At 42.7% G+C, this 14069-nt stretch overlaps 1 protein-coding gene across 1 annotated transcript; it reads left to right on the top strand.

Annotated features, from left to right (window-relative positions):
* Window positions 1-3700: 3700 nt before the first annotated feature.
* On the top strand, window positions 3701-9667 carry LOC311511644 (killer cell lectin-like receptor subfamily G member 1; the record flags this gene model as incomplete). Its single annotated transcript, XM_084612400.1, has 5 exons — window positions 3701-3794; window positions 4200-4298; window positions 5763-5914; window positions 6439-6542; window positions 9381-9667. 5 exons carry the CDS (start codon window positions 3701-3703, stop codon window positions 9490-9492), a joined length of 561 nt encoding a protein of 186 aa, XP_084468526.1. The 3' UTR covers window positions 9493-9667.
* Between the last annotated feature and the right edge of the window lie 4402 nt (window positions 9668-14069).

Below are 14069 nucleotides of genomic sequence, written 5' to 3' on the forward strand. Positions count from 1 at the left end.
CTTGTCAGTGGAAATGAAGCTGCTAGTGCTGAGTCAGGTGATCAGACAGTCAGAGAAGTTAGAAATGATATAGTCTTAGATCCCCCTGCTCATTTCCTGGGGGCCAATGCAGGATGTTTCCCTGTAGCACTTTCCTAGTGCCATCCTGCCATTTTAAATGTCCAAAACTCTGCAACTTCAAGTACTTCCCTTAGACATCCTGTTCCAAGAGACTAAGGTCCTATGAAAAGAAAGTGTTACAAACTCTTTAGGCTGACTACTGTGCATGTCACTGATACCGTTGCTTATTAACTTCAACATTTAAATAGCTGTGACTAAACTTTGAAGGCCTCGTCAGCATCACTGTAGCTCAAAGATGAAAGCCCCTTTATTCTGAACCTTTTGGCCTGGGGGAGGTCTTCTGAAATTAGCAGCCAATGAACTTCCTGTGCAGTTTCACATGTAACATCATAAAGCAACTAAACCTTCCTCTTTTGGCTTGGGCTCTCCATCTCCTGTCAGGACAGCCAAAGGAACAGATATTTTCTCCCTGGGGATTGACATATAAAGGACCTGATCAGACACAGCACAGAAAAGTGCATTCCAGCTCTCCTGCCTCTTCCCAAAAAACTACAGGTACAAATAAAGGTATCGTGGCCAAATGCTTCTGGGGCTTTTAATATTAGAGAAGAACATTAATGTATGCACAATGTATTTGTGTTTTCTTATTCAAGAAATGAGAGTGCTTACCATGAAAATTACTATATAGCGGTATAACTTTGATTTTATTTTTCTGTGTTTATAGGTTAGGAAAAGTGGTATGGATGGTATATTTAAAGATTTACTTGTGAGACAGTCCAGATGATGTGTAGTTTTCTGTTTATAGTTCTATGCCCTACTCCTCCTTGGGGTAACATGCATTAGCTATAGAGATGTCTGATCTAAATTCCTGGGTCTCAACAACGTTGAACTTTAGAGAAATCATATGGCCCCATCTCCAGTTATTTTACCTTTAAAGGCAAAATCTAGTAGTTCAGCATCTCACAAAGAAATTGGTAGATTCAGTATATAGGGATAACAGGAAACATTTGTTATAGGCTCTCAAGAAAATATGTTTGAGAGAACAGTTTACATTATAGATGAAGTGATTTGTTTTGAAGGCTGTTGTGACAGGGCATGGTCCCACACCTGTCTCTTTTCTAACTTGGAGACCGTCTTCTGGTCAAAACACCTTGGGTAATTAATTTACACTGTTCTTTCCCACCACCTTTACGGACGCGCAGTTCTGTATTTACAATCGCTTACTAACCTTAAGGACACAGAAGTTATGTTCCCGTGAGACATTGCTCCTGGCTCTGACTCTGAAAAGCCTACCAGTCTCTTTCTTCCCCTCAAGTACTTTCTCCCTGTGCCTTTCTACTTTCAGGGCTAATTGGCTTAATTAGCCTTGTAGCTCTCTCCATTCCATCCACAAGCTTTGCCCCTCAGGTTTACTCTGGGGTGATTTAATTGGTGCTCCAGTGATCAGAATGCTGGTACAGCTGCTGTTCCCCAGCCTTTGTCACAGTTGTAAACGAAGGGAGAAGTTAAATGAACCATATGAACTTGTTTGTGAAGACGGTGTCTAGTTGAGTACCCCAGAGAACTCTATCGTGTCTGGGTTTACTTATGTATTTTATTCATGATCTGTAAAAATGAGTGAATAACACAATATTGACATGGAAAAGTGTTGGGAACATCATGAAGGACTCTGCAACCTAGAGAATTTAGAAACATTGACAGGAAATAAGGTGAGAACCAAGCCGGACAAAATGAATCTGGGTGAAAATATTCTAAAACAATGAGATTTAATAGTACAAAAGACATTTTGGAGATCAGCAATTCTAATATAGGGTAAAAATGGACAGAATAGTATAGCAGACAATAGCTAATTTAGATTTGTTTAAGCAGAAATAGCTTGTCACAGAGCAGGATGCCATATCTAGAATTCTGCATTCTGTTCTGGGCATCTCCATATGAAAAACATGTAGGATATACTAAAATCTAAGGATATTCAGAGGAGGAATAAAAACAGTGATTAAGGGCAAGATCGATTCATTAATGAAGTATGAGGGAAGCTAAAAAGAAGGGAGTAGGTATAGGCTATGGTTGCTAACTAATGTCAAAATAAGAGATTTTGGAGAGCATGAAACAGTCTACAAATATTGGGAGATGTAAACACAAAGGACAGAGAAAGAGATTGTTCTGTATAATCCAGAATATAATTTGTATAGATACAATGGTATAGAATTAAGAAAAATTTGCATTAGACACTACAAACATTTTACAACAGTGAGTGACTATTCAATAGCTTCCCAAAGGAACTGGTGAGAATGCAATCACTTAAATTATTTAAAAATGGAAAGGACAAGTGATAAAGGGTCTGATACAGCAAGAGGCTGAGCACCCTCAGATCCTATTAATGCCATAGATACTCAGCAATTTAAAGAAGTTGCTCAGCAAATTGCAGGAGGAAACCAACAGTGTGCAGAACAGTCCTGTACTGGTACTAAATGGATCTAGGAATAATGCCTTGGTTTGTACTAATGAAAATGAACACACATTACGCCAAGGATAAAAGAATACAGAACTAAAAATAATATTGCTACCACAACCATAAACTCTTGTTCTAAGTGCTACAGACAGTTGGAGCTGAATATTACTTTTCTACATATTAGTCAATATCTGTTAGCAGTAGTGAATACAGGTGATCCCTTTCCATGATTTCTTATTATCAAATAGCGTTAATGAAACCTAAAAATCAAAGGCAGAAAAGACCTTGAATGACAAGGCCATCCTGTCCATTGTCCCTTTCACACTTACACATATCCCTCGGACTATTGAATTGCTCCCAAGAGTAGGATTTTTCAAGTCCATTTTTAAGAGGACGCATGGGAATGCTTTTTCCAGCCTCAATTTTTTTTATCCTGTATCCTTTTGACTGTCTCCTCCAAGCCTCTTATAACCTGAATCTATCTAGTAATGATAGCCCCTCATTTCTCTGTAGATGGGTGGCACTTTGGAGAACAAAATACTGTATATAGAATTACTATGATTATTTATTATTTGTATGAAAGTACAGCCTAGAGGCTCCGACCAAGATCAGGGAAGCATTGTACTAGATAATGTACTAAAACATAGTGAGAGACAGTCCCAGCCCTGAAAAGTTTGCAATCTAAACCACTGTATAAAATATTAAAGGGGGTTTAGGTTGTTCCATTTTAACATCAGTTTCTGTGAGGCTCAGAGGTAGCCAAAATATATTTTAATTGTTCATGTTTAAATAGAGGGCAGATAACAGAAAAAAAAGATAAGATGCATGTGCTGCACTGATGTCCTACATTACGCCATTTCCTCTCGCATTTCTGTTCCTCCTGATACAGATTATTGTAATGTAGTTATTTAAACCAATCATTGCAATGTCTTGAGATTTCTTACCTGTTGTGATTTATGTCTCATAGATCCATTAGTTGTTCATTAAATGTCATCTCAAAGAAGAGCTCTGTGTAGCTCGAAAGCTTGTGTCTCGCACCAATGGGAGTTGGTCCAGTCAAAAATATTACCTTTCCCACCTTGTTTCTCTAATATCCTGGAACAGAAGCATCTGCAACTACACTGCATATTATCCACCATCATCCACTAAAGCAGAGTCTACAGTGTCCACACTTACAGTCCTCCAGGAATGAGTGAGCAGGAAGTGACTTGCACAGAATTGAAACTTCACACTCCTTCTGAGCAGCAGAGGAGTCAAAGACCTAGGAACTCTGGGAGCAAAGGTATTGTATGTTAACATGCTGCTAACATATTTTCTGTTTAATGTCTATAGTCAGACCTCTACTCCTCCACCCCTGGAAACTGACATTCGACTTTTTTGAATTATAAGGTAAGAATGTTCCTCTGTTATGCTACCCAGTGCCATGCCACTTAGAAGATAAAACATCTAGGAGCAAATAAGGGTGACAGTCACTGAGGTTTGAAAATAGGACTCTCAGCTCTGGCAGTCATGAAATGTACCCAACTGCTCAAGCAACATGCAAGGACAGTTAGTTTGGAGCTGGCTTTCAAACCTGATCTGGTGGGTAGGTTTGGGGTCCAGGTGCTGCCCAAACTATAGTCAGACCCCAGATTCTCAGGACAGGGACTCACTCTGACCATCTTTATGTTCATTCTCTTCCTGTCAGACCCATCAGTTCCAGCTCCTCCCTGGCGGATCATTGCAGTGATTCTGGGGATCCTCTGCTTGGTATCACTGGGAGCAGCAGTGGCCATGGCTACCAAAGGTAAATATTTTCAGGAAAGACACCAAGGGCCAAAATCTGATATTAATGTCACTGGTTTAAATACAGACTGACACCACTGAAAATAAGGGGGTTATTCTAGATTTACAGTTGTGACTCAGAGCAGTATCTGGCCCAAGGGATCTGCTCTGAACTATGAGAAATAGTTTCACATAACCATACTCCTTATCTTTTTTCCTGAAATCTCTGAATGCACATTTTGTCCTAGTTTTCCCTGGCCCAGGAAGGAGTGCACAAGGGAGGGGCAGAGCACATCAGATGGGGAATGTACAAACAGCTGCTCCCATTGCCTGTGAAAGCTCCCAGTCAGGGTGGCTGCAAGTCTGGACATTGACACAAGGTGCCTTTGCTTGGTTGGGTGCCCATCCATTTGCACGTCATGTCCAGAGTGGGATTTGAACGCTGTCTGGAATAAGGTGAAACAGGGAAAAGGCCCAGAAGTGGCCAGTGAGACAGAAGCAAGCCCAGGTTGAGCTTTGCTGTGATTTATGAAGATCAACAGGAGCAGCAGCAACAGTTCCAGGAGCATCTACTTCAAAGTCACAGAAGAGGTTAACTAGGCTGCACCGACCAGTCTGCCAGTAGATCCTTGCACTTCCTTTCCCCAAATGGGATTGGAAGATTATCCACCTGGTTACTTTTGAGCTAGTGGTTACTGTAGCCCAGTGAGAAGGAATCTTGAGAGATTAGATTGGTTCCTTTTTTGATAGGAGAGAAGCAAACTGTGCAGTGGGCCTAGGATGTTACTGCAGATGAAAGGCTGAACAGGCTGCTGTTGTGGAGAGATGGGGGTCACTGCAGAAAAGTATTGGTAAAGATTGTGGAATGAGCCACACTCTTTGGGAGCGCAGCCACATGCCTTTGTCCAGCAAGTGTTAGATCGGTGCAAGGCTGAGGCTTAGACAGCTGTGGAATCAATTTAGTGTACTGGTACTGGAGCTGATTTCAGAAGTTTCCCAGTGAAGGTGGAGATGTGGGTGCACTGGCACCAGCTGTCCACATTGCCCGAGGCTGTACAGCAAATGGGAGACTTCCTGGCAGTAGAGCTGACCCATAAACCAGCATGATTTTGGCTGCACCCTAGCACTGAAAGGCAGTTGGATGGGTCATAGATGGACCACTGAAGAGAAGAAAGAGCATACATTGGATTAGAAGGAAATGAACAAAATGAACAAGCATCCTCTCCCAGAATCCTGAGGGGACCACCAGCCTCTCCTGTCATTTATTCCAGTGCGGAGGATGGGAGCATTTTAAATAGTTCTTTAGGGAATATAACTGCAGAGAGATAAGTGGTCTTACAGAGACCACAAGATTCCTTGGTGTTCAAAGGACTAGCCATGTTACAGTGAGTGAGGGAACATTCTCTTTATTTAATCTACAGCACACTTTGCAACCCTCTAAGATGAAAAAAGTAAAGTATAAGGTACATTTATGATCCCTTTACAGGTCACTGCTCTCCAGGCTGCCCTGATCAGTGGGTGGCTTACAGACACAGCTGTTACTTTTTCTCCAGGACAAAAAAGGATTGGCATTCAAGCCAGGAATCCTGTTCTGCAAAGGGATCACATCTACTGGTGATCAGTGACGCCCAGGAGATGGTAAATGCCTGTGCACTTTGATTTGTGACCTGACAGTGCAGCAATACCATTGGCAGTTGTGAAGATTCTGAGCCCTTTATGGTTATGGGAAAATGGACATCTGTCCTGGAGATCTATAGGATTATGGGAAAATCTATATCTGGCACAGTAGTGGTTAGCCCCTTTCATTTGTAACATTGACAGATGTGTAAAGAACAACAACAGGGTGTTGGGAAACACCTGTGATCCTCATGCATCCTGCAGATGTGAGGACTTCTCTTATTTCCACCACAAGAGGGGTTACAACCTATCTCCAAATTCCCAGTTCTTCACTGGTCTATCCCACAAGCCCCAGAATTCACTGGACTATCAAAGAGGCTGAAATTATCTGTCTCACAGGGCTCATCCAAATAGAAGGGATGTTTGAAAATGTACTATTTCTCTCCCTGGCATTAGATTGCTCTGTTTGCCCATCAGAATTTGAATCTTCAGGCTGCTCCTGTTTAGATTCCTTGTCTCTTCTGTCCCTCTGAAAACTATTCTAGGACCTGTTTGCGGTGTTCCACACAGAAGCCCACTGGATTGGATTGAGGAACAGCACTGGCTCTGGGTGGGCCTGGGAAGATGGCTCAGGAGTCAGTGATATGAAGTCAGTTTGATATTAGTTATTAATATTGGTGATGGTGGTGGGGATTTTGTGGTTTAAAAAATGGGTTAAGTCTTGAGTTCCTTAGTGTTTAGTGTTGTATTAATTTAGATAGAATATATATGCCAAACATGTTACCAAAACCAAATCACTAACCAATTTTAAACAGTGTTGAACAAGATTGGGTCTTTGGTGTACAAAGACCTGATCCTGCTTACTATCATGGTAAATACACCATTAAAAATCCTTTAAACCTTTTATTAAAGACACAAAAAAGAGGAAAAAACATAAAGCATTTGAAATGTAAAGTATTAAGTATGGCTTTTATTTTTAACAACATGCCTTCTTCCCTTTCCCTTTAGCTGGAGAGAGTTTAGAAGGAGACCTCTCCTTGTCTGACAGTCTTAGAGGGTATCAAAGATTATAGTAACTGGCCTTTTGGGGAAAAGAAAAGAAATTAGTTGAGATTGCTGCTGCTGTTAAAGTTCAATCCCGTTTCATCCCAGGTGCTTTTTGGGATTCAGCTGGAGCTCGTAGGGGTGGCGTGTTAGGGGGCTTATTCCTTCACCCACTTACTTCCCTGGTCCTTCTCGCATCAACAGAGAGCAACAATACCCGAAGTCCAAAGGTGCAAACAATTCGATGTTTATTGGGGTGAACTTCCAGCAAGCATGATTCCAGTTTCCTTCCTTAGTATCCTCCTTCCCAGCTCTGACACCACAGAGCCTTACACCTGTGTCCCTGATCCCATTCCTACCCTTAGCCAAGCATGATTCCAACTTCCTTACTCCCATTCCCTGTTCCCATTTCCCCCTTTAGCAAAACATGATTCCAATTTTCTTACCCCCATTCCCTGTTCCCATCTCACACACCCACATGCCCACCCCCACCCACACCCACTCACTTCCTCATTGACTACAGATTATATAGTAAAACTTGAGTTCAGCTTAGCTATACCTGAACCAATCATTTTCCTGAAATTTAACTAACCAATCCTAACATATTGTAACATGCTTATGTAACCAATTATATCCCACCACCTTAATTAGTTTACACCCAGCAAAATTAATTATACAGCAGACGGGAACAATCACAGAACCAGACAGAGATTATACAGACAAACAACAGCAAAGTGGGAACTATAATGACAAAGCAATACAGAAGTGAGGATTTCACATCCCAGCTATTGATAAGTGAGTTCTTGCCAGACAGGATGCTATCAAACTAAGTTTCCTTTTACATTTTCTAGGCACTTCCCTTTCTCTGGAGCTGATAGGCATACAATCCTGTCCTGATAGTGCCTAACAGCCCAATAGCACCTTATTTCAATGTGACTAGTTTGGAATGTGAGGATGTGACCGGTCGCTTCCCAGCTTATGGCTGCCTCTGCTGCTTAGCCAAAGGCTTTAGCCTAAGAACAGGGCCTCAGACTGTCACAGTAAGAGAAGGCCCTTACACCAGCAGACAGTGATTTTGATTCTTTCTTTTATACCTCTATCACTAGCCAAGTGATAAGAATACACCTAAATTCTTAGAGTATAGGCCTTTACAGACAGGCCTGAATATCTATATCCTAACATGGCGATGACATCTGGAGCCCTCTCTCTGGCCCTTTTTGGTCAGGACATTTCTCAGGATCAATATCATCAAGGCCTGGGGTCCCAGAAAACTGTGGGGGTGGCAGCCAGGATGGTGAAGCTTGCTCTAGCAGCCACCATCTTTTCTCCCCAATGTCTTTTTTTCTTTAAGGAACCACAACGGGAATGGTGGGTGTAATTATCCCATCCCCACATTATTTAGTTCACCAGTTAGACCTAGTTTCTGATACACCAATTTTGGTTTATTAATTTCTGGTTGCACATACTCTGTTTTCATCAAGCATGATTTCAGCTTAGTCTTTGAAGCATATTAGTAGGCCTTTTTGTTGACACTAATTCAGTCTTTCTATCTCCCTGTCTATCACACCTTTCCCCTTCAACATTTGTTACAAAACATTATTGTCACATCTCATAAATACATTTCCAGAAATACATTTCACATATTTTTACAGTTGAGCTCCCAGTTAGGGTAAATTTGTAGGGCCAGTTTTCAAAACAATAATCAGTCCTCATACACACAATGGTCCCATTAAAATCACAGAAAAGTTAGCCAGAATAAACACAGGGTTAAAAAGTGATTAAGGACTCCAGGATTTTGACCAATGGTTTTAATGATGATGATGATGATGATATAACACTTCTCTAGCATGTTCCTTTTGAAGATATCCAAACACTTTACAAACATTAGTTAATGTAGCTGCAAATCACCTTGTTGGTAGGTTAGTATTATTATGAATTTTATTGGTGGGAAATTGATGGACATGCAAGATAAATGACTTGCCTAAATTCACACAGTCGGTGGAGTCACAGTTCAGGGCTCAGGATCCCAGCACACTGCATTGACCACTACACCATGAACCCTTTAGTTCTGCCTCTGTTTATGCTGGCTTTACCCACTTTATTTTCTCGAGTACTGAGATAATCTCCCCCTGAGGAGGTGGCCTCCAGTATTGCCACTTTTATACCAGTCTCCTAAACTGGCTGTCTGTGAAAACCAAGTAAATATACACTGCCAAATTTGACATGATGATCTGTGTCTAAGGCAAGGTGTTAGTGTTAATGGAGTCAGTGGAAGTTTGCACTATTTATCCATTGTCTGACTGTCCACTTCAGATTCAGTCACCCCTGTCACATGCCATGGAGCTGCTTCTCTGTTACCGCTGAGTTTTTCTTCCTCCTATTTTGTCAGAGAATCTCTTGCTAATTCTCGTGTGTGTGTGTGTTCTATGCATTTATTTTTCAGGGTAATCTCTAACAGCCCTGTGCAGCGCTGTGTCGTCCTGTTGAGTGGTTCTCTCCAGGCTTCCAGCTGTGAAATTCCCTCACCATGGATATGTGAGAAAGACCTGAAGTAATCTCCTGCTACACTTTCCTAGAAAATGTCCATTGTTCATGCTTGCAGGATCCTGATCACCCAGCAAGGACACCGCTAAAGCTTCTTCGCAGTTAGAAAAAATCTGCTGGTACTTCATAGGGGTTATTAGCTGGGATTGCCATGATTCCAGAAATCATATAGGTATCTGAATGGAATTGTACCTGAGCCCCTAGGAAGAGCAGCATAGTTTTGGTGTACAAGAAGGCAAATTCCTCATAAACGAAAATGTTGCTGATGTTTGTATTCCTGCTCTTTAACATGATTGTATTGTAAGACTACTGGAAATAGAAAAAAAGTAAAAGCTGATTTTATGATATTTTTTACTTTATTACATTTCATTCAATCACAGAAAAAATATTCAGATATGAGAATAAGAATGGTCAGACTAAAAATACCTGTTGGGGAAAATAGTTTAAAGGTGTTCTTTAAAGGTATGGTGAGGCCACATCTGGAGTATTGCACCCACTTTTGGGGCCCCAGCTGCAGAAAGGATGTGGACAAATTGGAGAGAGTCCAGCAGAGGGCAATGAAAATGATTAGGGGACTGGGGCACAAGATGTATGAGGAGAGGCTAAGGGAACTGGGCTTATTTAGTCTGCAGAGGAGAAGAGTGAGGGGGGATTTGATAGCAGCTGTCAGCTACCTGAAGGGAGGTTCCAAAGAGGATGGAGCTCGGCTGTTCTCAGTGGTGGCAGATGACAGAACAAGGAGCAATGATCTCAAGTGGCAGTGGGGGAGGTCTAGGTTGGATATTAAGAAAAACTATTTCACTAGGAGGGTGGTGAAGCACTGGAATGGGTTACCTAGGGAGGTGGTGGAATCTCCTTCCTTAGAGGTTTTTAAGGCCCAGCTTGACAAAGCATTGGCTGGGATGATTTAGTTGGGGTTGGTCCTGCTTTGAGCAGGGGGTTGGACTAGATGACCTCCTAAGGTCTCTTCCAACCCTAATCTTCTATGATTCTATGTTAAGTACAGAGATCACACTTTAAAAGAGTCTTCCATTTGGAAATATGGTCACTCAAACCAGTAGCATATTTAAAAATAGAAGAAACTTTTCATGTGGATCCACTCTACATACAACATGGGAGATGCACACGTACAAAATGGAAAATGACTGCCTAGGGCCTGTCACCTGATGTGCTGAGACTACCTCTGAGCCCATTTTCGCTGCCCTTTTGGGACTCCAGAACCCTGTCTTGTTGAGCCAGACACTCAAGCTTGCTGCAACATAGACCCAGGGTCTGAACTATGCCCCCAAAGCTGCAGACTAAACTGAAAACAGCTCAGCAAGTGCTCCTGTGTCCAGCACCCAGACATCCAGCTCCCAATGGGATCCAAACCCCAAACAAATCCGTTTAACTCTGTATAAAGCTTATACGGGGTGTGATCGGGTAAGGCCAGATGGCTATAGAAAAGTAGTGGGAGATAGATATATTAGCTCCAGGCTAAACAAATTCCTGGTACCAGGATAAGTGAAATGGCAGCTGCTCCTGGTCAATTAAGACACCTGGGGCCAATTAAGAACTTTCCAGAAGGCAGGGAGAACGCTAGGTTGATTGGGACACCTGAAGCCAATCAGGGGCTGGCTGAAACTAGTTAAAAGCCTCCCAGTTAGTCAGGTGGGTGTGCATGTCAGGAGCTGTGGGAGGAAGTTGCGCTGTTGGAGAGACTGAGTAGTACACACCATATCAGGCACAAGGAAGGAGGCCCTGAGGTAAGGGTGAAGTGGAGCTTGAGGAAGTGAGGGCTGCTGTGGGGGAAGTAGCTCAGGGAATTGTACATGTCATGTTTCTAAAAGGTCAGCTACCATAGCTGATACTATTAGGGTCCCTGGGCTGAAGCCCGGAGTAGAGGGTAGGCCCAGACTCCCTCCCCACCCCCTTTGCCCCCTGATTAATCACTGAGACTGGGAGACAACAGAGACTGTGCAAGGAAGGATAACTTCTCCTCACCTCCCTCACTGGCTTATGATGAAAATGGCTCAGTAGACTGTGACCCTTGTCTCTAGAGGGTCACAGTGAGCCTCTGAGGCTAGCGAAATCCCCCAGGAAACACGGGACCCACAGCGGCAAGGACAGAGCTTTGTCACAGGGGTAAACTCATACATTGTCCACCCTCTATAACACTGACAGAGAGATATTTTCTGCGGAAAAGGACCTAGGGGTGACAGTGGACGAGAAGCTGGATATGAGTCAGCAGTGTGCCCTTGTTGCCAAGAAGGCCAATGGCATTTTGGGTTGTATGAGTAGGGGCATAGTGAGCAGATCGAGGGACGTGATCGTCCCCCTCTATTCGGCATTGGTGAGGCCTCATCTGGAGTACTGTATCCAGTTTTGGGCCCCACACTACAAGAAGGATGTGGATAAACTGGAGAGCGTCCAGCGAAGGGCAACAAAAATGATTAGGGGACTGGAACACATGACTTATGAGGAGAGGCTGAGGGAACCGGGATTGCTTAGTCTGCAGAAGAGAAGAATGAGGGGGGATTTGATAGCTGCTTTCAACTACCTGAGAGGTGGTTCCAGAGAGGATGGTTCTAGACTATTCTCAGTGGTAGAAGAGGACAGGACAAGGAGTAATGGTCTCAAGTTGCAGTGGGGGAGGTTTAGGTTGGATATTAGGAAAAACTTTTTCACTAGGAGGGTGGTGAAACACTGGAATGCATTGCCTAGGGAGGTGGTGGAATCTCCTTCCTTGGAAGTTTTTAAGGTCAGGCTTGACAAAGCCCTGGCTGGGATGATTTAGTTGTGGATTGGTCCTGCTTTGAGCAGGGGGTTGGACGAGATGACCTCCTGAGGTCCCTTCCAACCCTGATATTCTATGATTCTATGATATGCACAGCTGTTTGCTCCCCCAGGTATTAATCACTTACTCTGGGTTAATTAATAAAAAAGTGATTTTATTAAGTATAAAAAGTAGGATTTAAGTGTTTTCAAGTAATAACAGACAGAACAAAGTATGTTACCAAGCAAAATAAAATAAAACACGCAAATCTAAGCCTAACACATGAAGAAACTGATTACATATAAAATATCACCCTCAGAGATGTTCCAATAAGCTTCTTTCACAGACTACAGAGTAGCAGCTGTGTTAGTCTATATTTGCAAAAAGAAAAGGAGTACTAGTGGCACCTTAGAGACTAACCAATTTATTTGAACATAAGCTTTCGTGAGCTACAGCTCACTTCATTGGATGCATTCGATGGAGTGAGCTGTAGCTCACGAAAGCTTATGTTCAAATAAATTGGTTAGTCTCTAAGGTGCCACTAGTACTCCTTTTCTTTTCACAGACTAGACTACTTCCTAGTCTGGGCCCAATCCTTTCCCCTGGTACAGTTCTTGTTAGCTCCAGCTCAGGTGGTAGCTAGGGGATTTCTCATGACTGGAACTTCTTTGTTCTGTTCGACCCCCTTATATATCTTAGGCACAAGGCGGGAATCCTTTCTCCCAATCTGGGTTAGCACCCCTCCTTCTAAATGGAAAAGCACCAGGTTAAAGATGGATTCCAGTTCAGGTGACATGATCACATGTCACTGTAAGACTTCATTACCGATTTGCCAGCACACCGGTATACAGGAAGACTTACAAGTAAACAGAGCCATTTACAACCAATTGTCCTGGTTAATGGAAACCATCAAGATTCCAAGCCACCATTAATGGCCCACACTTTGCATAATTACAATAGGACCTCAGAGTTATATTTCCTATTCCTAGTTTCAGATACAAGAATGATACATTCATACAAATAAGATGACCATACTCAGTAGATTATAAACTTTGTAATGATACCTTACAAGAGACCTTTTGCATAAAGCATATTCCAGTTATGTCATATTTACACTCATAAGCGTATTTCTATAAAGCATTATAGAGTGCAGCGTCACAGACGAGTTGTAATAGAGGTTTATAAAACAATGAATGGGACAGGGGAGGCCATTGGCTAATGTAGTGCCCATCTTTAAAAAAGGGAAGAAGGAGGATCCTGGGAACTACAGGCCAGTCAGCCTCACCTCAGTCCCTGGAAAAATCATGGAGCAGGTCCTCAAGGAATCAATTCTGAAGCACTTAGAGGAGAGGAAAGTGATCAGGAACAGTCAGCATGGATTCACCAAGGGCAAGTCATGCCTGACTAATCTAATTGCCTTCTATGACGAGATAACTGGTTCTGTGGATGAAGAGAAAGCAGTGGACGTGTTGTTCCTTGACTTTAGCAAAGCTTTTGACACTGTCTCCCACAGTATTCTTGCCAGCAAGTTAAAGAAGTATGGGCTGGATGAATGCACTATGAGGTGGGTAGAAAGTTGGCTAGATTGTCGGGCTCAACGGGTAGTGATCAATGGCTCCATGTCTACTTGGCAGCCGGTGTCAAGTGGAGTGCCCCAGGGGTCGGTCCTGGGACCGGTTTTGTTCAATATCTTCATAAATGATCTGGAGGATGGTGTGGATTGCACTCTCAGCAAATTTGCGGATGATACTAAACTGGGAGGAGTGGTAGATACGCTGGAGGGCAGGGATAGGATATAGAGGGACCTAGACAAATTAGGGGATTGGGCCAAAA

This window comes from Lepidochelys olivacea (assembly GCF_965140295.1).
Source record: "Lepidochelys olivacea isolate rLepOli2 genome assembly, chromosome: 1".
Classification (NCBI taxonomy): Eukaryota; Metazoa; Chordata; order Testudines; family Cheloniidae; genus Lepidochelys; species Lepidochelys olivacea.